Consider the following 21,250-nt stretch of genomic DNA (forward strand, 5'->3'; position numbering starts at 1 on the left):
AGGGTCAAATTGAAAATTAAAATGTTTAAATTCGAATTTCGAGTTTATTTTAGTATAATTCAACTAGGGAATAGTCCCAATTCTATTCGAATTTTTAAAAAAATTTGAATTTTGAAATTTATCATGTACTGTCCCTTTACAAATTCGACTATTCGCCATCTAAAATCTGCAGAATTGGTGTTTTAGCCTATGGGGGGACCTCCTACAATCAACTTGGAGTTGTTTGGTGGACATTTGAAAAAAAAAAAATTATATTTAAATTCGATTTGAATTCAATTTTGAATTTGCAGCTCGATCCTTTTCACCTGTTTTTAAAAAATGTGTTTGTTTGTTTTTTAAAATAAATTTAAATTGGTAATTTTTTCCTAATTTTGAGTTTATAGGAGTTGAAGGGAGTTTTTAGAAACTCCCATAAACTTGAAATTTGACCCTTGATAAATCTGCCCCTAACAGTCTGATTTCATTAATTTTTTTTAATTTCACTGGTTTTGTCTATTCTGCTTCAGCTAACCATTTCTATATTTCCATCTCAGCTAGTAAAAGACTATGGGGCAAATTCATTAAAGGGCGAGTTTTCCCCATAGAAGACTCCGCCACACTTCGCAAAAATAAAGACAGAAGAGATCCTCTAATGTCCTACACATGAGCCCACCCTAAAACAAATGTGGCATGCTCCTCGAATGGTAAAATGTTAACACAAAAAAATCTTTAATAGTTACAACTTTTAAAGACAATCCCGCTTTAAAATATGAAAAAAACACCGACGTTTTTTTTAGAACTTTTATGATTTTCCGGCATACAGGATATGATGTCACTGACATAAGATTGAGGAGGAAGTAGCTTCATCTTATCAGCTCGTCAGGTCTAAGCTGGCGGAGGACATTGTGGCAAAAGAGCTAACGTAATGGAAAATTTGCACTTTAGTGTATTTGCGGAATAATTATCATTCCCTGAAAAGTAACCTGGCGATAGGGCGTGAAAGTAGGCTTACGGCACTCTTATTCGATATCTAATTGTCCTCTACGCCTGTTTGTAAATTGGCGATATCACTGCGGATGGGATTTCTGGCGAATTTCGCTAGCGACGGCCACTTCGCTAGTAAATCTGCCCCTTTTTGTTGAAGGTGATCCAAATAAACCTTTCTTGTAAGGCAATGTTATTATTTAAGAAGGCAAAATGCTCTTTGTTTGGATTTCCATTTTCAGTGTATTATTTACATTATTTACAATTTACCTCTCATAACTTTTCATGACAACAATAATGAGCATTACAGTCTATAATCATTTTAAAAGATATGTGACGGCAACAAGCTACAAATTATTCAGTTTAGTGTGCCACAAAGGTCAACAATACACATCCAAACAAAATAATGTAAAGTTGCACGGGATACTTTCTGAGCGATTTTGCTTTTTTTTTTTTTTTTCAGTGTTCATGATATTAGCAGTGTAAAACTGCTGCAAGAGCCCCTTTCAACTGTTCTATCCAACTGATTAACTAGAAAATAAAAGATATTGATAAATGAAAATGAAATGAAAATCTCCTGATGCTTCTCCGCTCAGATCCATATATGAAGCCACAAAAATGGGCATGACCAAAAATCTTTTTGTCCCTCTTTTTATTTCCAGAAATGTTGTGAGGTATGCTATATGTAAGCTGTGTTCAAAAAGCTTCATAATCATCCAACTTGGGCATTCTGTTGTTTTTGAGAGAGATGACAAAATACTGACATCTTCTGGTGGATACCGAAAGCTCTAGGCCTACAAGACAATAATACAATATATTTGTGAGCAGGTTGTTTACTCCTCCCTGTACGCAAAATTAACTTATATTACTAGAAATACTAATGTACTAATAGTAGTCTTGATCATTGAAGAAATAATGGCTTCTACTAGTATTTGAGGTCTATCCAGTAATTAGGGCCAGAAAATCAAATTTGATTGCAAGATCCAATGTTAACTGAGAAATACAAAAAAAAAATATTTTGGCCTAGTAGGTATTTGAATGTTTTTTTCTCATGCTCGTGCATTTTTTATTCTCTAATGGATAGAGTATTTACAAAATCACCACTTTATAAAATATACCCTTTTGTCATGAACTCATTCAGTTGGGATTATGTTGAAAATGTGAATCTGAATTCCAAAAATAAATATAAATGTAATTTCAAAATTTTAAATACAAAAATTGGTCTATAATTCGGCATTGCGTAAAAAAGAGACGCATGAGATTTGTAGGTGTAGTTTATAGAAAAACTAAAAAAGAAAGGGTATTAAGATAATTATTTTACAGAAACCTGTAAAATAATATACAAATCTAAAATATAGGACGTTGGTCATTCAAGGTCACTATCAGTAATCATAGGAACCCATACTACTAGGGGGTTATTTATCAAAATCTGGAAAATTTGTCACTATTTTCTGAAAACCACTCCGACCAAATCTACACTAACTCCCCCACCCCTTTTTATCAATATATTTTGATTAAAATTTCTTGTGCAGGGATAGACTCGATAAAATCATGAGAAAATCCGAATTGTACGTTTTTTTTTGGATTTGGCGCTCGAAAACTGTGACTTTTTCGGATTTGATGCCCGAAACCACAAAATCTTATTCAATGAAACCCAGTGCAGATCAAAACGTCAATGGGACGTCTGCCATTGACTTTTTTTTTTTATTCAGACTTTTAACACCATTGGGGTTTAATAAATCTCAAAAAAATTTAAGTCTAGTCCTATGTCAGATTTCAAAATTAAATATCAAAAATTCAGTTTGCTCTTTTGAGAAACGGATTTCAGTGCAGAATTCTGCAGGAACGTTTTGGAAAAAAAAAATCCCATGACAAGGTACTGTTTTATCATTACATATAAAAATTAAATCATTTTTTTAATGAAATTTGGAACTTCCTGATAACAGATCCCATACCTGTAGTATCTATTTGGCCTGTAAAGTGTTGTTAATAGATCATTAAAATCATTGTCACTATTGCTGAATAAGTAGCATTGTTGAAAAACACAAGGAAGAGCTTACAGTCTAGAAGTCTTTGGGCTCTAGACGAACCAGTAGTAGAATTGAAACCTGGTAACCCAACTCTACTTTGAAATTTTTCATGACAATTTACCGTATATACTCGAGTATAAGCCGAGTTTTTCAGCCCCCAAAATATGCTGAAAAACTCTACCTTATGCTTATACTCAGGTCAAGCGCAAAAACGGTCACCGGCGCCTAAGAATATTCGCCAGCACCATAGAATAGTAGCCGGGGCCTAAGAATATTCACTGGCGCCTTAGAATAGTAGCCGTCGCCTAAGAATATTCGCCGGCGCCTTAGAATAGTAGCCGGCGCCTAAGAATATTCGCCGGCGCTTAGAATAGTAGCCGGCGCCTAAGAATAGTCATCCAAAAACGAGATTGAAACTTACCAGAAGCTGCTGCATTTCTCACCCTCGGCTTATACTCGAATCAATAAGCTTTCCCAGTTTTTGTAGGTAAAATTAGGTACCTCGGCTTATACTCGGGGCGGCTTATACTCGAGTATATACGGTAAGTTTTTACATATTCCCTGTAGTAAAGTTTTCATATTAACAGTTTTCAATATATTTTTATTCTTTTTCTTTTCTTCTAGCCACACTGAAGGAGCTTATTTCGCACACGATGGTGCGCTGGGCTGAAGAAGATCACATTCAGGATCCAGAACTTGTGCGCATAATGTTTACTCTCCTCCGACGGCAGTACGACAGCACCGGAGAACTACTACGGGCTATGCGGAAAACCTACACCATCAGTGCTGCTTCTGTTGAGGACACTATCAACCTTTTGGCATCACTTGGCCAAATACGATCCCTTCTAAGTGTTAGGATGGGTAAAGAAGAGGAGATGTTGATGATTGACGGATTGGGGTAAGGCATTCACATAAACTAAATGAATAATCACATTAGAAATTCTCTCTATCTACAGTATAAATCTAGTTTTTTTATTATTAATAATTACATTTAAAGTATTTGAACGATGCTTGGAAGTGTTTTGAACATGAACATATTTCTACACTGTACATGCTATCCCCCCTATAATCACAGTATTTTCAATGCTAATTCCCATGCAGATTGGATTTACAAACATTATAGGCAGCTATTTTGGATAATATCTGAGTCTTAATATTGTCTTCTCGTGGTTAAATATATTAAGGGACATCATGAACAACAAAGTCTTCTATCAACATCCAAACTTGATGCGTGTGCTGGGGATGCACGAGACAGTTATGGAAGTCATGGTTAACGTGCTTGGTGGAGACAAATCACAGGTACTTCTTAAAGCTTCTTACTTGAAAAGCCATAGGCAAAAGAATTTTAATGGAAAATCATACAAAAAATCCAAAATCTTGTTTTTTTAAATGGTACTGTAGTTAAAAATATGTATGTAGTATGTAGGGGACAGATAAAAATATCCCCCATTTATACTGCAATCCCCTTAAGTTTGGCACTAAAGGGCCCCTTATCGTATACAGAAGCTAGGCTCTTCTTCCTGGGTCAAAGCATGACCCCTAGCTTTCCCCAGTTTAGTCACTAGATGGCAGTGTGATATAGTATATAAGCTGATCACACGTGCTCAGGGTCCATTTTGCCAGTCCCCTTACCTGAGCAGGCTGGAAGGAAGCACTTGGAACCTAGACAGGTCAGGTCTAGTAAGTGATAGGCTAGCTCACTTTAATAGGTCATTCTAGGAGTAATAGATAGTTAGGCTATTTAGCCGAGCAGCTGAGGCTCCATCGAGAAGTGGGACTAGGATACCGGGTACTACTTGCCCAGAAGTATGGATAAAGTTTTAGAGCTAGGGTCTTGAGAGACACCCTTAACGCTCCACTTAGGGCAAAGGCTGAAAACTGGTTGCACTTCTGTAGACGCTGTGTATGCTAATGTCCCTGCAAGGATATATACTGATCATTGGTGCTGTGAGTATATGCCTATCCACTGTTACATGTTCCTGCTTATCTCTATTTGAACTCCTATATCAGTTGTGTTCTTTAATAAGTAAGTTCCATGGTTAAGTTGCAAGAACGACTGGTGCCCAATTATTGTGCATTGCATACAGTACAGTCTCCACACTTTTACGAGGGCTCACCCCTGAAATGACAAGGTCTCATCCGGAGCAAATATGGAAGTAAAGCTACTAGTCAGGGTAACGGTATAGCCTTAGAAGTGTATTCAATTGATGAGTACAATTAATATACACTACCCTGTGAGCTTCACATGTCCTAGTTATTGATACAACTGTTTCTACTTCCAGCAAATTACATTTCCCAAAATGGTAGCGAGCTGCTGCCGATTTCTCTGCTACTTCTGCAGAATCAGCCGACAGAATCAAAAGGCAATGTTTGAGCATCTTGGATACTTATTGGAAAACAGCAGCGTTGGACTGGGTATGTTTTAAACATGTTCCTACTCGTTATACTCACAGATTCAGAGTTCGTTTATGTTTACAGAAAATCTGAAATTTAAGCAGCAAGGACACTTTAAAGAAGCCCAGGAACCTTCATGTCTTTTCCTCCCACAGGGATACCACCTCCTATACAGTATAATATTAAAGGGCCCATTTACTTAGCTCGAGTGAAGGAATAGAGGAAAAAAAACTTAGAATTTCGGTTTTTTTTGGCTACTTTGACCATCGAATGGGCTGCTTTGGCCTTCGACTACGACTTCGAATCGAACAATTTGAACTAAAAATCGTTCGACTATTTGACCATTCGATAGTCGAAGTACTGTCTCTTTAAGAAAAAACTTTGACCCCCTAGTTCGCCACCTAAAACCTACCGAAGTCAATGTTAGCCTATGGGGAAGGTCCCCATAGGCTTTCTAATATTTTTTTGGTCTAACAAAAATCATTCGATCCATGGATTAAAATCCTTCAAATAGTTTGGTCAAATGAATAGTGCTAAATCCTTCGACTTTGAAGTCGAAAGATTTAACTTCTCGATATTCGACCTTAAGTAAATTTGTTAAAAGTTAAATGTAAAGGAGACTTTCCTTCAATATTGGAAATAGCTTATTTATAATTTCATGCAAATATAATTAATTATTAAAGGCATACTGTCATGGGGAAAAAAAAATTTCAGTTAATAGTGCTGCTCCAGCAGAATTCTGCACTGAAATCCATTTCTCAAAAGAGCAAACAGATCTTTTTATATTCAATTTTGAAATCTGACATGGGGCTAGACATTTTGTCAATTTCCCAGCTGCCCCTGATCATGTGACTTGTGCCTGCACTTTAGGAGAGAAATGCTTTCTGGCAGGCTGCTGTTTTTCCTTCTCAATGTAACTGAATGTGTCTCAGTGGGACATGGGTTTTTACTATTGAGTGTTGTTCTTAGATCTACCAGGCAGCTGTTATCTTGTGTTAGGGAGCTGCTATCTAGTTACCTTCCCATTGTTCTTTTGTTTGGCTGCCGTGGGGTGAAAAGGGAGGGGGGTGATATCACTCCAACTTGCAGTACAGCAGTAAAGAGTGATTGAAGTTTATCAGAGCATAACTCACATGATTTGGGGCAGCTGGGAAATTGACAATATGTCTAGCTCCATGTCAGATTTCAAAATTGAATATAAAAAAATGTGTTTGCTCTTTTGAGAAATGGATTTCAGTGCAGAATTCTGCTGGAGCAGCACTATTAACTGATTCATTTTGAAAAAAATGTTTTTTCCCATGACAGTATCCCTTTAAACACAATATGGGAGCCAATGATCCATATTAACACTTCCCTAATTATCATGTAAGTGAAGTATTATGTTATCCAGAATGCTCGAGACCTTGGAGTTTCTGGATAAGGGATCTTTCTGTAATTTGGATCTTCATACCTTAAGTCTAAAAGAAAATCATGTAAATATTAAATAAAGCCAATAGGCTGGTTTTGCCTCCAATAAGGATTAATTATATCTTAGTTGGGATCAAGTACAAGTTACTGTTTTATTATTACAGAGAAAAAGAAAATCATTTGTAGAAATTTGGAATATTTGATTATAATGGAGTCTATGGGAGATGGCCTTTCTGTAATTCGGAGCTTTCTGAATAATGGGTTTTCAGATAACGGATCACATACCTTTAGTGACATAGCAACATAGTAGATGATCTTGAAAAATGAAACATGTCCATTAAGTTTAACCTTTTTTCGTAAGTGAAACCTGCCATAATAATAATTGTTGATTCAGAGAAAGGAGAAAAAAAGCCCCTCTACAGCCTTAAAGGACCAGTAACATAAAAAAAAAATGAAAAAATTTGTAAGTATACATAGAACAAAAACCAAGACAAATTAAACTTTAAAATCTCAAAACCTTTATTAAGAAATAACTTACGGACACTCTGCCTCTACTCCTCTTCAGAAAAGGCGACACATCGACGATCCATCATGTGGCGCTCGATTCCTCCCCACTGGCTCTCTCCTATAAGGAAGGTAGGGAGGAGAAATCGTGCGCCGCACAATGGATCGCCCGATCACTTTCTGAAGAGGAGCGCAAGCAGAGTTTTGGTAAGTTATTTCTTAAAAGAGACTTTGCAATTTAAAGTTTAATTTGTCTTGGTGTTTTTTTTTTACTAATGAATTTTTTAAAAAGTTTTTTTGATCCTACTGGTCCTTTAATGGTGGGAGGAATTGCTTTCTGACTCCCAATAAGGCAACTGGGCCAGTCCCTGTATCAGCTTTGTACTAGAATTAACTTCTTTAACTATCATTTTCTAAAAAGCCACCCAAATATATGTATATTTTTTTTGAAACTATCTAATGTATATATTATTTTGTACAATCATATGAATGTTCATAGTACAGGTATGGAATGTATTACCCGGAACACCTGGGGTTTTCCATATAAGGGGCTTTTCCGTAATTTGGATCACCATACTTTGTCTGCTTAGAAACATTTCATCATGAAATAAACATAATAGTATTGTTTTTGCCAATAATCTGATTATTTTAGTTACAACCACATACAGGTATGGGATCCGTTATGCAGAAACCCGTTATCCAGAAAGCTCCAAATTACGGGATGGACGTCTCTCATATACTCCATTTTATCCAAATAATCCCATTTTTTAAAAGTGATTTCCTGTTGTAATAATAAAACAGTCGCTTGTACTTGATCCCAACTAAGATATAATAAGTCCTTATTGGAGGCAAAACCAGCCTATTGGGTTTATCTCATGTTTATATAATTTTCTAGTAGAATTAAGGTAGGAAGATCCAAATTACGTAAAGACCCGTTATCTGGAAAACCCTTGGTCCCGATCATTCTGGATAACAGGTCACATACGTGTACAAGTTATTGTTTTATTATCTCAGAAAAAAGGAAATAGTTTTTAAAAATTTGGATTATAAAGTAAATATGGATTATAATCTTCCCATAATCTATAGCTTTCGGATATTGGTTTTTCAGATATATACTATACCTTGTATATTTGCAATATCATATTTGTTTTGTTTGCTCTGTAACTTTGCCTTTCATTCCCTTTGCAGCTTCTCCATCGATGAGAGGTTCCACACCTTTGGATGTTGCTGCAGCATCTGTCATGGACAATAATGAGCTTGCCTTGGCTTTACAAGAACCAGATTTAGAGAAGGTGATGGTTAAGACTTGTCACACATAGGGGGTTATTTATCAAAGTCCGAATTTATCTCAAAATTATTTATTAATAAATTTTCCAGAAAATTTGTTTTGCGAGAAAAAAAAAATCAGATTTTCACAATTTTTTCAGATTTTTTCATCCGATTTTCAAAATGTTTTCGTAATTTTCACCCAAAAACTCAGAAGGGTATTGCACGAAACCCAGAGCACATCAAAAAATCATTTGGACTTCTCCCATTCAGAGCCGGATTTACAAAGTGGACACCCCTAGGCCCACTGCCATTTGTCGCCCCTGTCCCCTCCCCTTTATTCGTGCAAATTTTCATGGAGATTGTATCTCCTGTGCATCCCCAGTGTTTTTGAACCAATGTGGGTGTGGTTGAGCAGCATGCCGCCCCCCTAAAATTCTGCCGCCCTAGGCCCGGGCCTAGGTGGCCTTCCCACAAATCCGGGCCTGCTCCCATTCACTTACCGTATATACTCGAGTATAAGCCGGGTTTTTCAGCCCCCAAAATATGCTGAAAAACTCTACCTCGGCTTATACTTGGGTCAAGCGCAAAAATGGTCGCCGGCGTCTAAGAATAGTCGCCGGCGTCCAAGAATAGTCACTGGCGTCCAAGAATAGTCTCCAAGAATATTCGCCGGCGTCCAAGAATGGATGCCGGAACCTCCAATGAGAGCAGAAACCCTCAATTTTTTGATTGAAACTTACCAGTAGCTGCTGCATTTCTCACCCTAGGCTTATACTCGAGTCAATAAGCTTTCCCAGTTTTTGGAGGTAAAATTAGGTACCTCGGCTTATACTCGGGACGGCTTATACTCGAGTATATACGGTATATGCAACCTCGACAGGTCTGAGATGCTGGATTTTCAGATTCAGACTTTTCCATCCTCCGAGTTTAATAAATTCCAAAAAAATTCATGATTTTTTAAAAGTCCAATTTTATAAAAAAAATCACAAATTTTTTGTGATTTTTTGCATTCGGAGTTTAGTAAATAACCCCCATAGTACTGTATATACAAAAGAACTGTGTGTGGGTCTGTAGTACAAATCATGCTGAAGCAATCTAGTAGTGATGGGCGGATTTTTTTTGCTTCACCGAAAAATTAGGGAATTTCCCACGTAATTCATGAAATGGGAAAAATTCTCGGAACGCATTGACGCCCGCGACAATTGTTATACACGTGCCTGTTTTTGCCAAATGCATTAAAGTCGATGGGCTTCTGAATATTTTTCGTAACAGTTTCGTGAATTTGCTGCGAATCCGCGCCTGGCGAATTTATTCGCCCATCGCCAATCTAGCACTTAAAGTTTAATTACATCTTTGAACAACCATTAAAGATTCTATGAGCAAAAGAAAACAAATGTTTTATTGTAGCTACGGGCAAATACAGACATGAAAAACAAAAAAGTTTTTAACTTACTAAAATAAACATATAATCCTTTCTTGAAACTATCAATACTGCAAAACATCAAGAATCTACATTGTTTAGGAAGATTTTCTCTAAAAATTAAACAAGGCCCTGTGTGTATTTTAATGAAGCATTTTTACCTATGTTGACAGGTCGTAACTTACTTAGCCGGATGTGGGCTACAAAGTTGTCCGATGCTAATAGCCAAGGGCTACCCAGACATTGGATGGAATCCTATAGAAGGGGAGCGTTACCTCTCTTTTCTGCGCTTTGCTGTCTTTGTTAATGGTAAGTAATACTTATGGCCTTATTTATCAATAATCAAATTTGTGAGGTTCATGAAATTTTTTTTCTACTTTGAATTAACTCACAATTTAAAAAACACAAATTTGCGCTTATCTATGAAAAAAGCCGAATGTAAAACACTCGATCGAATACAATCGTGGAAAAACTTATATTTTTCGAGTTTATAGATTTAAAATCTCAAATGTATGAGTTTACAAACTTGAAAACTCGAATTTAAAAAATGTCTTGAATTTTGCCTTGTACAACTCCCACTAACTTCTACATAAACTCACCAGCTTTTAGATGCCGATATTTTTACATTCGAGATTTTTTCTGCCTAATAAATACCAGACATTCAAGTTTTTGAAAATAAAATTCAAAGAACAAGGGATAAGGGTTAATTAAGTGATGCCAGATACTAATGGCTGCAGAATTGTAGTACATACAGCACTTGTGTCTGGCACTGGTGCATTGCAGAGTGTGGGTTACTTCCTGGTCAGTTTTAAAGGAGAACTAAACCCTAAAAATGAATGTGGCTAAAAATTTCATATTTTATAGAGTGAACTTATTGCACGAGGGTAAAGTTTGAGCTTGTCAATAGCAGCAATGATCCAGGACTTCAAACTTGTCACAGGGGGTCACCATCTTGGAAAGTGTCTGTGACACTCACATGCTCAGTGGGCTCTGATTGGCTGTTGAGAAGCTAAGCTTAGGGCTCGTCACTAATTATCCATCAGAAAATGAGCTTCCCTGGCTGTAATATAAGCTGATGCTACAGGTTTGCTGATTATTCAATTCTGATGCTAATTGCATTCGTTTCTGTGCTGCCATGTAGTAATTATGTGTATTAATTACTAATCAGCCTTATATTGTGACATTTCTATTCTATGTGTACTGTATATTGTGAGTGGCTCCCTAAGCTCAGTAAGTGACAGCAGCACAGAGCATGTGAATCAGTGAATCAACAGAAAAGAAGATGGGGAGCTACAGGGGCATCTTTGGAGACACAGATCTTTACTGCTAAAGGGCTGTGGTTGCCTTGGGCTGGTACAGAAGCACAAAACATCATGTACAACATTTCTAGCTACTTCTTTAGTTTGGCTTTAGTTCTCCTTTAAATCTGCTATTTGGAGGACAATGATCAGGTAGTAAATCTATGCAAAATAGTTGTGCTCTTGGGCAGGTTGTGGCTTTAACACATTTATTGCAAGGCACAGAATACAAAACAATCTGCAATTAACAGAGCAAAATTCTATTAATTCTATTGTCTGTTATAAACATATTTATAGAAGGTGGAAAAGCATTAGTTGTACCTCCTTGTTCTCCATTCCTCGCGTAACTGCTTCATGTTATGTGCACTTATCCCATTTGAATCTAAATAGTTGAGAGCATGGAAATTATATGAATATGTGGGTTATTGAGTAATAATATCATTTATCTACACTGGGCAGATTTCCCCATGGGCAGTAACCAATGACAACCAATCAAATCGCTGTATTCATTGCTCTACTTGCGGCGTACTTTAAAAAGCTAATCACTGATTGGTTGCTATAGGTAACTGCCCATGGGCAAATTTGCCCAGTGTTGATAAATGAGCCTCATGTCTTTTAGTTATATGGAATACTTGGGACCAGGGATGTTCGTAATTTTAAACACCATAACTTAAGGCTTCTCCCATTGGGGCAAATTCACTAAGCGCCGAAGTGCCGAACGCTAGCGTTTATTCGCTAGCGTTTGGCATTTTCGTTACTGCGCAAATTCACTAACGAACGTTGGCGTAGTTTCGCTAGTGTTACTTCGCACCCTTACGCCAGGCGAATTTTCGCTAGCGACGTAACTACGCAAATTCACTAACTTGCGCAGTGTACTGAACGCTACCTTTTACGCTAGACGTCCTTCGCCACCTCAGACCTGGCGAAGCGCAATAGAGTAGATAGGGATTGTTTCAAAAAAGTCAAAATTTTTTCTAAGTCTCAAAAAACGCTGGCGTGTTTTCTACATTATGGGTGATAGGCTGAAAAAGATCGAAAAATTTTTTGGGGCTCCCCTCCTTCCCCCCTACATTTCCTGACTCATGGCAACTTAACTATACAGTGGGCACATGTGTAGGGCAAAATAACATTTTTATTTGATGATTTGAAGGTTTTCTTGGCATTTGTAGTGCTGATACGTATTCCTCCATTGAAATTTGAATTTGGCGCCATATGCAAATTAGCCTTCGCTAGCGTAACTTCGCTTTACATAGCGAATCAACGCTAGCGCAACTTCACAACCTTACGCTACCCCTGAGCGCAACTTTGGATTTTAGTGAATTTGCGAAGCGCTGGTGAAACTACGCCTGGCGAAGTGCGGCGAAGTTGCAGCTGGCGCAGCCCTCGAATCTTAGTGAATTTGCCCCATAGACTCCATTATAATCAAATAATCCACATTTTTTAACATGATTTCCTTTTTCTGTGTAATAATAAAACAGTCGCTTGTACTTGATCCCAACTAAGATATAATTAATCCTTATTGGAGGCAAAACCAGCCTATTGGCTTTATTTAATGTTTATATATAGTGATGGAATAATATGTCCCGTATCACTTTGCCGCAAATTTGCCACCTGCAACAATTCCGACACCAGCGACATTTGAAGTGCATTAAAGTAAATGGGCGTCCATTTAATTGTCGCCAGCGTCAAAATTGTTGTCGGCATCAAAAAACTTTTTACCGCAAATTCGCGCCTGACAAATAAATTCGCCCATCACTATTAATATGACTTCCTAGTAGACTTAGGGGCAGATTTACTAAACTCGAGGGAATAATTTGAATGGAAAAAAAATTTGAATTTCAAAGTATTTTTTTGGCTACTTCGACCATCGAATGGGTCAAATTCGATCAAATTTGTTCGAAAGATTTGAACGGTTCGAAAAAAAATCGTTCGACTATACGACCATTTGAAAGTCAAAATACTGTGACTTCACCACTTCAAACCTACCGAGGTTGAATGTTAACCTATGGGGACCTTCCCCAGCACTTTTCTACGTTTTTTGTCATTGAATAAAAATCATTCGATCGATGGCTGAAAATTGTTTGAGTCGTTCGATTCGAAGGATTTTATCCGTCGATTGAACGATTTTTATTTGATCGTTCGATCGTAGAATTTGCGATATTCGAATTTGAAGGATTTAACTTTGAGGGTCGAATTCGAGGGTTTATTATCCCTCAAAATTCGACCCTTGATAAATCTGCCCCTTAAGGTATGATTACAAAAAGATCCATTATCTTGATAACCCCAACCTAAACTCAACATCTTCTTCCCTCAACATAGACTTGTGAGCTGTAGTTCTTCTGCGTTTTCTTTTCCATTTATTTGTAATAGGCCTCAAGTCAGAAAGGAGTAACATGTGAAACTGAAAGACTGAAGCGCTAGGGAGTTGTAACCAAGGGTTGCTTTGTGTCGCTTGTTTTCCAGCTGAGAGTGTAGAAGAGAATGCCAGTGTGGTGGTGAAGCTCCTCATTCGACGTCCTGAGTGTTTTGGCCCATCGCTGAGAGGAGAAGGAGGAAATGGTTTATTGTCGGCCATGCAGGAAGCCATTAACATCTCTGAGAACCCAGCTCTGGACCTTCCTTCTCAGGGGTATCAGAGGGAAGTGTAAGTTTTTCCTACTAGGGATTTTGCCCACTGTAAGGGGCAGATTTATCCAGGGTGGAGGTGAAAATTTGATTTTATAAAAATTCGAATTTCTAGCTATTTTTTGTGGACTTCGATTAGGACATAGTCCAAATTCAATTCAAATTTGAAAAAAAATTAGAATATCAAAATTTATCATGTACTGTTTGACATTCGCCATCTAAAACCTGCTGAGTTGCTGTTTTAGCCTATGGAAGACCTCCTAGAACCTACTTGGAGTCCAATTGGCGGACTTTGAAAAATCAAAGTGTTTTTTAGAAAAAACGTTGAATTGAATTAGATCTAATACGATTTTACTTCGATAAGTACTTTTCAAATTCGAGTGAAAACGGCCTATAGACCCGAGAAAAAAAAAATTGTTGGGTCTTTTTTTATTCGAATTTCAAAGTTTTTTCTATTTGAAATTTGACCGTTGATAAATCTGTCCCTAAATGTTATAAAAGTGGGTTATTTTCTATTAAGATATTATTAGGGCTGGATTTTTGCTCTGAAACAGATCACTTATAAATTGCCTCCTTTTTGGAGCTAGCAGTTTAATCAGTGATCTAAAAAAAATATTCATAGTGTGTGTTCTTATCTGTTCCTCGTTGAGCTGCCAAAATGTGTCAGAAGCCCGGCATGGGGGGTTGCCAAAAAAACACTGAGTCTCATTTATAAACTTCACGCAGGGCAGATTGGGTCGCACAATGAATATATTTGCCCTGTCCAAATTTATACATTTCTAAATTGTAAAAAAACTGAATTGCGAATTTTTTTTCACAATGCGAATGTCTATTAGAGCTTTTTAAATATGTCAAAAATCTCAAATTGCTAATATTTATGTGGACACTCTGTGTTTGAATTACACCACAACTTTGGTGGCGGAGAAAATGTTCGCAAAACAAATAGCGAATTTAAGTTACTGTCAATGCTATTTTCGTGCACAACAACCGCGCACTCACGCAAACACCCGTCACATTTGCGACAATTTATTCACAATGCGAATTGGCAAAAAAACAGAAAGACGGGCAAGAGCAATGCAACATATTAGCGTTCAGGAAAAAACATGGGCGATACACGCGCGCACTTTATAAATGACCCCCAGTATCTTAAAGGGTTAAAGCAGCAAGTGAATTATTAACTTATTTTTCAAGTATTGACTGAGGCTTTTTAAGCCCTAAGAAAGTAAGAAAACATCTCTGATTTTTACTAATATTATTTCAGGGTTGAGAATGAAGAAGAAGAAGAGATTGTACACATGGGAAATGCTATAATGTCCTTTTATTCTGCACTTATCGACCTTCTTGGACGTTGTGCTCCAGAAACCCATGTAAGTGATTATTATTAGTCCACAAATGGCTGAATTGAGAACTTACATATTACAATGCAGTGAATTCAGTGTGGAAAATAACATTGAAGAACTTCTGCCTGGACACTAAGGGGCCGATTCACTAACTGCGAGTGAAGGATTCGAAGGTAAAAAACTTCGAATTTCGAAGTTTTTTTTTGGGCTACTTCGACCATCGAATGGGCTACTTCGACCTTCGACTACGACTACGACTTCGAATCGAAGGATTCGTAGTAAAAATCGTTCGACTATTCGACCATTCGATAGTCGAAGTACCGTCTCTTTAAAAAAAACTTCGAACCCCTCGTTCACCATCTAAAAGCTACCGAAGGTCCCCATAAGCTTGGCTAACTTTTTTTGATCGAAGGATATTCCTTCGATCGTTGGATTAAAATCCTTCGAATCGTTACAGTCGAAGGATTTTATTGTTCGATCGAAGGAATTATCCTTCGATCGTTCGAACGAACTAGCTGCGCTAAATCCTTCGACTTCGATATTCGAAGTCGAAGGATTTTAATTCCTAGTCGAATATCGAGGGTTAATTATTGTTCGATCGAAGGAATTATCCTTCGAGGGTTACTTATTGTTCGATCGAAGGAATTATCCTTCGATCGTTCGAACGAACTAGCTGCGCTAAATCCTTCAACTTCGATATTTGAAGTCGAAGGATTTTAATTCCTAGTCGAATATCGAGGGTTAATTAACCCTCGATATTCGACCCTTAGTGAATCGGCCCCCCAGGGGGTTATTTATCAAAGTCCGATTTTATCTCAACATTTTCCCGCAAAGCTTTGGGGGGGGGGATCAGATTTTCCAGATTTTTCCGGATTTTTCACCCGAAAGTTCAGATTTGGGGTATTGTACGAAACCCAGCGCACATCAAAAAATTATTTGGACTTCCCCATTGACTTGTACGCAACCTCGACAGGTCTGAGATTCTGCATTTTGTGATTCTGACTATTCCATCTTTGAGATTTAAAAAATTCGTGATTTTTAAAAGTTTTTTTGCGATTTTTGGGGGTGATTTACTAAAATTCAAGGTTTTTTTTTCACAAATCGTATTTTTGTTCTCTAAAAATTTGTGTTTTTTATTTACTCTAAAACATTAAGAATGCGAGCTTTATTAAGTGTAAAAAAAACACGAAAACCTCTAATACAAAACCGCAAAGTAAAAGCTGTCAAGATACCACTGAAGTGAACGGGAGCTGCTTTGATCCTATTAAAATTTTTTAATAAATTTGCTTTCCAATTTTTTTTCTTCTTTCTAATAATTATCCAAAAAAAAAAACATTTTCACCGCATCATGCAGCATTTTTTTCAGTTTTCATAATTCACACTCACCGGTGAAGATTGGTGGCCCGGTGCAGCACCCCAAAGCCGTAGTTGGGGGGGAAAATGCAGGAAAATGGTAGAATGAGCAGACACTCCTGTGACACATCAGGTTGGATAAAATCTCAATCTTTATTCCATAGGTTAAAACAACTGACCGTTTTTTTTAACCTATGGAATAAAGATCAAGATTTTATCCAACCTGATGTGTCACAGGAGTGTCTGCTCATTCTACGGTTTTCCTGCAGTCGAATTAGCAGCCTTCTATGTATTAATATCTTCTTTATGTGCATTAAATAACTTTTTCATATCGTACCTACAGTTGATCGAGGCCGGAAAAGGTGAAGCAATTCGAATCCGCTCCATCCTTCGTTCACTTGTTCCCACTGAGGACTTGGTTGGAATAATTAGTATTCCCTTAAAACTTCCGGCATTTAACAAAGGTAAAATCTGTAATCAGTGGTGACATGTCCATCTCTTGTATTGTTATAGTTGACTGAATGCGGCTGCTACATCTATATATCTTATTTTATTCAAATAGTTTTTTAAAAACCTTGGGATGACATACATTTTATTTACAGATGGCTCAGTGTTTGAACCTGACATGGCAGCCAGCTTCTGCCCAGATCACAAGGCCCCGATGGTGCTTTTTCTGGATCGTGTTTATGGTATTAAGGACCAAAGTGTCCTACTGCATTTGCTGGAGGTGGCCTTCCTACCTGATCTTAGAGCATCAGCTTCTCTTGATACGGTAAGTCTACTATATCTTGTGTAAAACTTGGTGTTATAGTTTTCAACAAATGACAACCCTTATTGCTAAGTAATATTAAATATTGTAACTGTTAATATGATGTTAGCCTAAGATGACTTTTATAACCAATACAGAATCCTCCAAATACTTTGAAAGAAATTTCTTGGGCTTTATTTACATATGTCCACCAATTAGGCCACCATGTTTTTTTTTATTTAGTTAAGTAGTTGATCCTCTAGATAAGGGATCCCCAACCTTTTGAACCCATGAGCAATGTTCAGAAGTAAAAGGAGTTGGGGAGCAACACTAGCATGAAAAATGTTCTTTGGGTGCCAAATAAGGGCTGTAATTGGCCATTTGGTAGCCCCTATGTGGATTGTCAACCTACATTGAGACTCTGTTTGGCAGTACATATGATTTTTATACAACCAAAACTTGCCTCCAAGCCTGAAATTCAAAAACAAGCTCCTGTTTTGAGGCCACTGGGAGCAACATCCAAGGGGTTGGAGAGCAACATGTTCTACTGGTTGGGGATCACTGCTCTAGAACGAAAGGTGTTTCCCCAATCCTGCAATCAGCAAGGCTCTCCTCCTCCCTCAAAAAAGACAATTTCCACAAGAGATTGTTGTATTCCTCAAAAAAACCACAAGGTTTTAAAGGGGGAAGTATAACAGATAAAATATATATAGTGCAGTATTTCAAAGTAAATTATGATATTTTTAGTGAACTTCTATGTTCAAATATACCCGCATGTGGATAATTATGCTTAAAAATCATGCACCACCATCAGGAGTTAATATTTAACCAGTGTAAAAGTCCGTAACTTAAGTGGTGCTAGAGGTGTTTTTGGCTATAGTCCTTATTTATATATTTATGTTTTGACACCCGTGATGTTAGAGTTATAGTTGCACAGAAGCCCACACTCCGATCCTAGTGTGTCCGGCAGGTGTCTATATTTACAAGAAGTAAGTTGATACAGGCATATGTAATTTGAGCGCCTCAGTCCGCTTTCAATCTTCTTAACACTTTAGTGGGTAAAAAGGAAGTAACAGGTGTGGAAGCGTTATAAAAACTTTAATAAATAATTTAAAATTGCACTCACAAGCATTCCTCCAATGAAATCGCTTTAAAACCAATGTGGCATTCCGGTCTATTGTTCCAAGTCCTTTGCGTAACTGAACCGGCCAATATGTTCGCCTTAGTCCAGTATAGTTTCCTCGGGTCACCGGCTGCCGCTTCCACACTCTCGTCCTATCGATAACGTGTTTTGCCGAATGGCTTCATCCAAATGAGCGATAGTCTCACTTCCAAACGATCGCTTCTTTTAGTCATAAGTCCAAAGAACGTTATTGTCCCAAAAAAAAAGCATCTATCCTTTGCAAAGGTACCAATAAACAGATATATTCCATAAACATTGTTGCACAATTTACATCCTATTTCTGATATTTTGTAACAAAAAAATCATCCTGTTAAGAAAGCCCTAAGGTTGAAGTCGATATTAAGGGCGTTTTTTGGACTTTGAATACGGTGGGTAAAAGAAGCGATCGTTTGGAAGTGAGACTATCGCTCATTTGGCGAAACGTGTTAGCGATAGGATGCTTTTTCAGTGTGAGATGCCATACTCATTACATACCCCCAAGTCCCTACTACATGTACTAAATGACCAGCTACATGAATCATACTGTGATCTTATTATTCCTATTTACATTTCTTTAGGCTTCCCTGAGTGTGACCGAAATGGCTCTTGCTTTGAACCGCTACATCTGCTCCGCAGTTCTGCCCTTGCTCACTCGGTGTGCTCCCCTTTTCTCTGGGACTGAACATTATGCCGCACTCATTGATTCAACCCTGCATACCATCTATAGGTTGTCTAAGGGACGTTCTTTAACTAAGGCTCAGAGAGACACAATTGAAGAGTGTCTGCTCTCCATTTGCCAGTAAGACTTTTATTATTGTAATGAATATCTAAAATGAAGCCGTAACAATGTTCTAGAACACTTGGCACATGGTTGTTAGAACATTATTCCTGTTACAAACCATGCATTTTTTTTAAAGGTGATGATAAATACAATGAATTATTCTTGTTTTGTCCTGAACACTCTGATGCAGTTTTGCACATTCACATAAATACTGTAAGTAGCATTAGATGTCAAGGTTGCATCTGGAACGTTGTCCTTATCAAACCTTTGAAAGTAAGGTCTAAGTTTTTATAAGAAGCTGTATATCTAGATTTGGGTTTTCTCAATGCTGACGTGCCATACATAATAGCATGTGCCGTATTCTTTCTTTAAAAAAAGGAAATACTGTTGTGTTACTTCCATCACTGGATTGTCTACATTTCTGTCCAATGAAGGACGTAAGACAATTGCTGGTATATTGTGCCTGATCCTTTAGTATTTAAAATCATAGACTAAGGGGGTTATTTACTTAACTCTGAATGCAAAAATCACGAACAATTTGTGATTTTTTTTTATAAAATCGTACTTTTAAAAAAAATCACAAATTTTTCGGAATTTATTAAACCCCGAGGATGGAAAAGTCTGAATCAGAAAATCCAGGATCTCAGACCTGTCGAGGTTGCATATAAGTCAATGTAAGAAGTCCCAATGATTTTTTGATGTGCGCTGGGTTTCGTGCAATACCCTGAAGTTTTTGGGCAAAAATCAGATAAAAAATCATGAAAATCCCCCGCAAAGCAAATTTTCAGGAAAATGTAATAATAAATAAGCGTAAAAAACTCGAGTGGATTTGATCTGAGTTTGTAGCAGAAAATATTGACATAAATTCGGACTTTGATAAATAACCCCCTATGGTGTATATATTTCTTTTTTTTAACACAGATAATATGATCTGCCTAATTTCCTAAATCTTTTTTTGGTTATTTTCAGTCATATGAGGCCTTCGATGCTCCAGCAGCTCCTGCGACGCCTTGTTTTTGATGTTCCCTTACTCAATGAGTACTGCAAAATGCCACTGAAGGTAGTTTATACTAAGTCTAGAATATGGTTTCTAAAAAATATTGCTTTAGGAAGCCCTGCACATATTATTTATATTATTTTATATTTCTGTGCATGCTGATAGGGCGGGGGCCTCATTTCTCTTATAGACTAATGTATTTAATATAATAGTTTCCATGTGGTATTTCCTTTGTCTATAATATATCTTGGTACAGAGTTGCGCCAATCTGAACAACATTATTTGTTGCACACAAAAAACATCTTGAAATACTTATTGTCAGTTTTTCTGTGCATGAACTTTCTACCATGGACACCAAGGGTGGCGCCATTAAGTTTTTTCTGAATACGGGGAGATTCACATCTTCTGAGACTCTTTTAAGGGTGGTGACACATGTTAAGATTCTGGGGAGATTAGTCGCCCAGCCTCTTCTTTAGGCGACTAATATCCCCAAAAAGCCTTCCCACCAGCTAGAATGTAAATTGCCGGCGGGATGGCACTTGGAGGACTTTGTTTTCCTCGTGAGGCAACTTCGGGCGACTTCGGAAAACAAAGCAATCCGTGTGCCATTCCGCCGGCAATTTACATTCTAGCTGGAAGGCTTTTCGTGGAAGATTAGTCGCCTGAAGAACAGGAGATTTTGTCACCACCCTTAAAAGAATCTCAAAAGATGTGAATCTTGGGAAAAAAACATAAGGGCACCTTTGGTGCAACTGCTATAAAAGATATAATTTAACTTTTTTGATATAATAGTTAAATTGACCGGGTTAATACATAGGATTTACCTTTATTTCTTTTAAATGTTGGCATGCAGTATTCTGTTTATAAAGTTTTTATTGTATGTGTAGAGGTATGGGATCTATTATCCAAAATTCTTGGGACTATGTTATTGTTATACCACTGGTATGGATTTATGGCAG

The 21,250-nt window shown here is 37.4% G+C and overlaps 1 protein-coding gene across 4 annotated transcripts in view; it reads left to right on the forward strand.

The window, feature by feature from the left end:
* ryr3.S (ryanodine receptor 3 S homeolog) overlaps positions 1–21,250 on the forward strand; it is a 254,374-nt gene that overhangs the window by 112,136 nt on the left and 120,988 nt on the right. For all 4 annotated transcript variants that reach the window (XM_041574388.1, XM_041574389.1, XM_041574390.1 and 1 more), the window contains exons 39-49: positions 3,618–3,891; positions 4,178–4,292; positions 5,276–5,408; positions 8,487–8,590; positions 10,161–10,296; positions 13,749–13,929; positions 15,172–15,277; positions 16,947–17,067; positions 17,206–17,375; positions 19,092–19,312; positions 20,264–20,354. In XM_041574388.1, coding sequence (XP_041430322.1) covers positions 3,618–3,891; positions 4,178–4,292; positions 5,276–5,408; positions 8,487–8,590; positions 10,161–10,296; positions 13,749–13,929; positions 15,172–15,277; positions 16,947–17,067; positions 17,206–17,375; positions 19,092–19,312; positions 20,264–20,354 — 1,652 coding nt within the window. The remainder of the gene's footprint in view (positions 1–3,617; positions 3,892–4,177; positions 4,293–5,275; positions 5,409–8,486; positions 8,591–10,160; positions 10,297–13,748; positions 13,930–15,171; positions 15,278–16,946; positions 17,068–17,205; positions 17,376–19,091; positions 19,313–20,263; positions 20,355–21,250) is intronic.

The sequence above is a fragment of the Xenopus laevis genome, chromosome 8S (assembly GCF_017654675.1).
Source record: "Xenopus laevis strain J_2021 chromosome 8S, Xenopus_laevis_v10.1, whole genome shotgun sequence".
Taxonomy (NCBI): Eukaryota; Metazoa; Chordata; class Amphibia; order Anura; family Pipidae; genus Xenopus; species Xenopus laevis.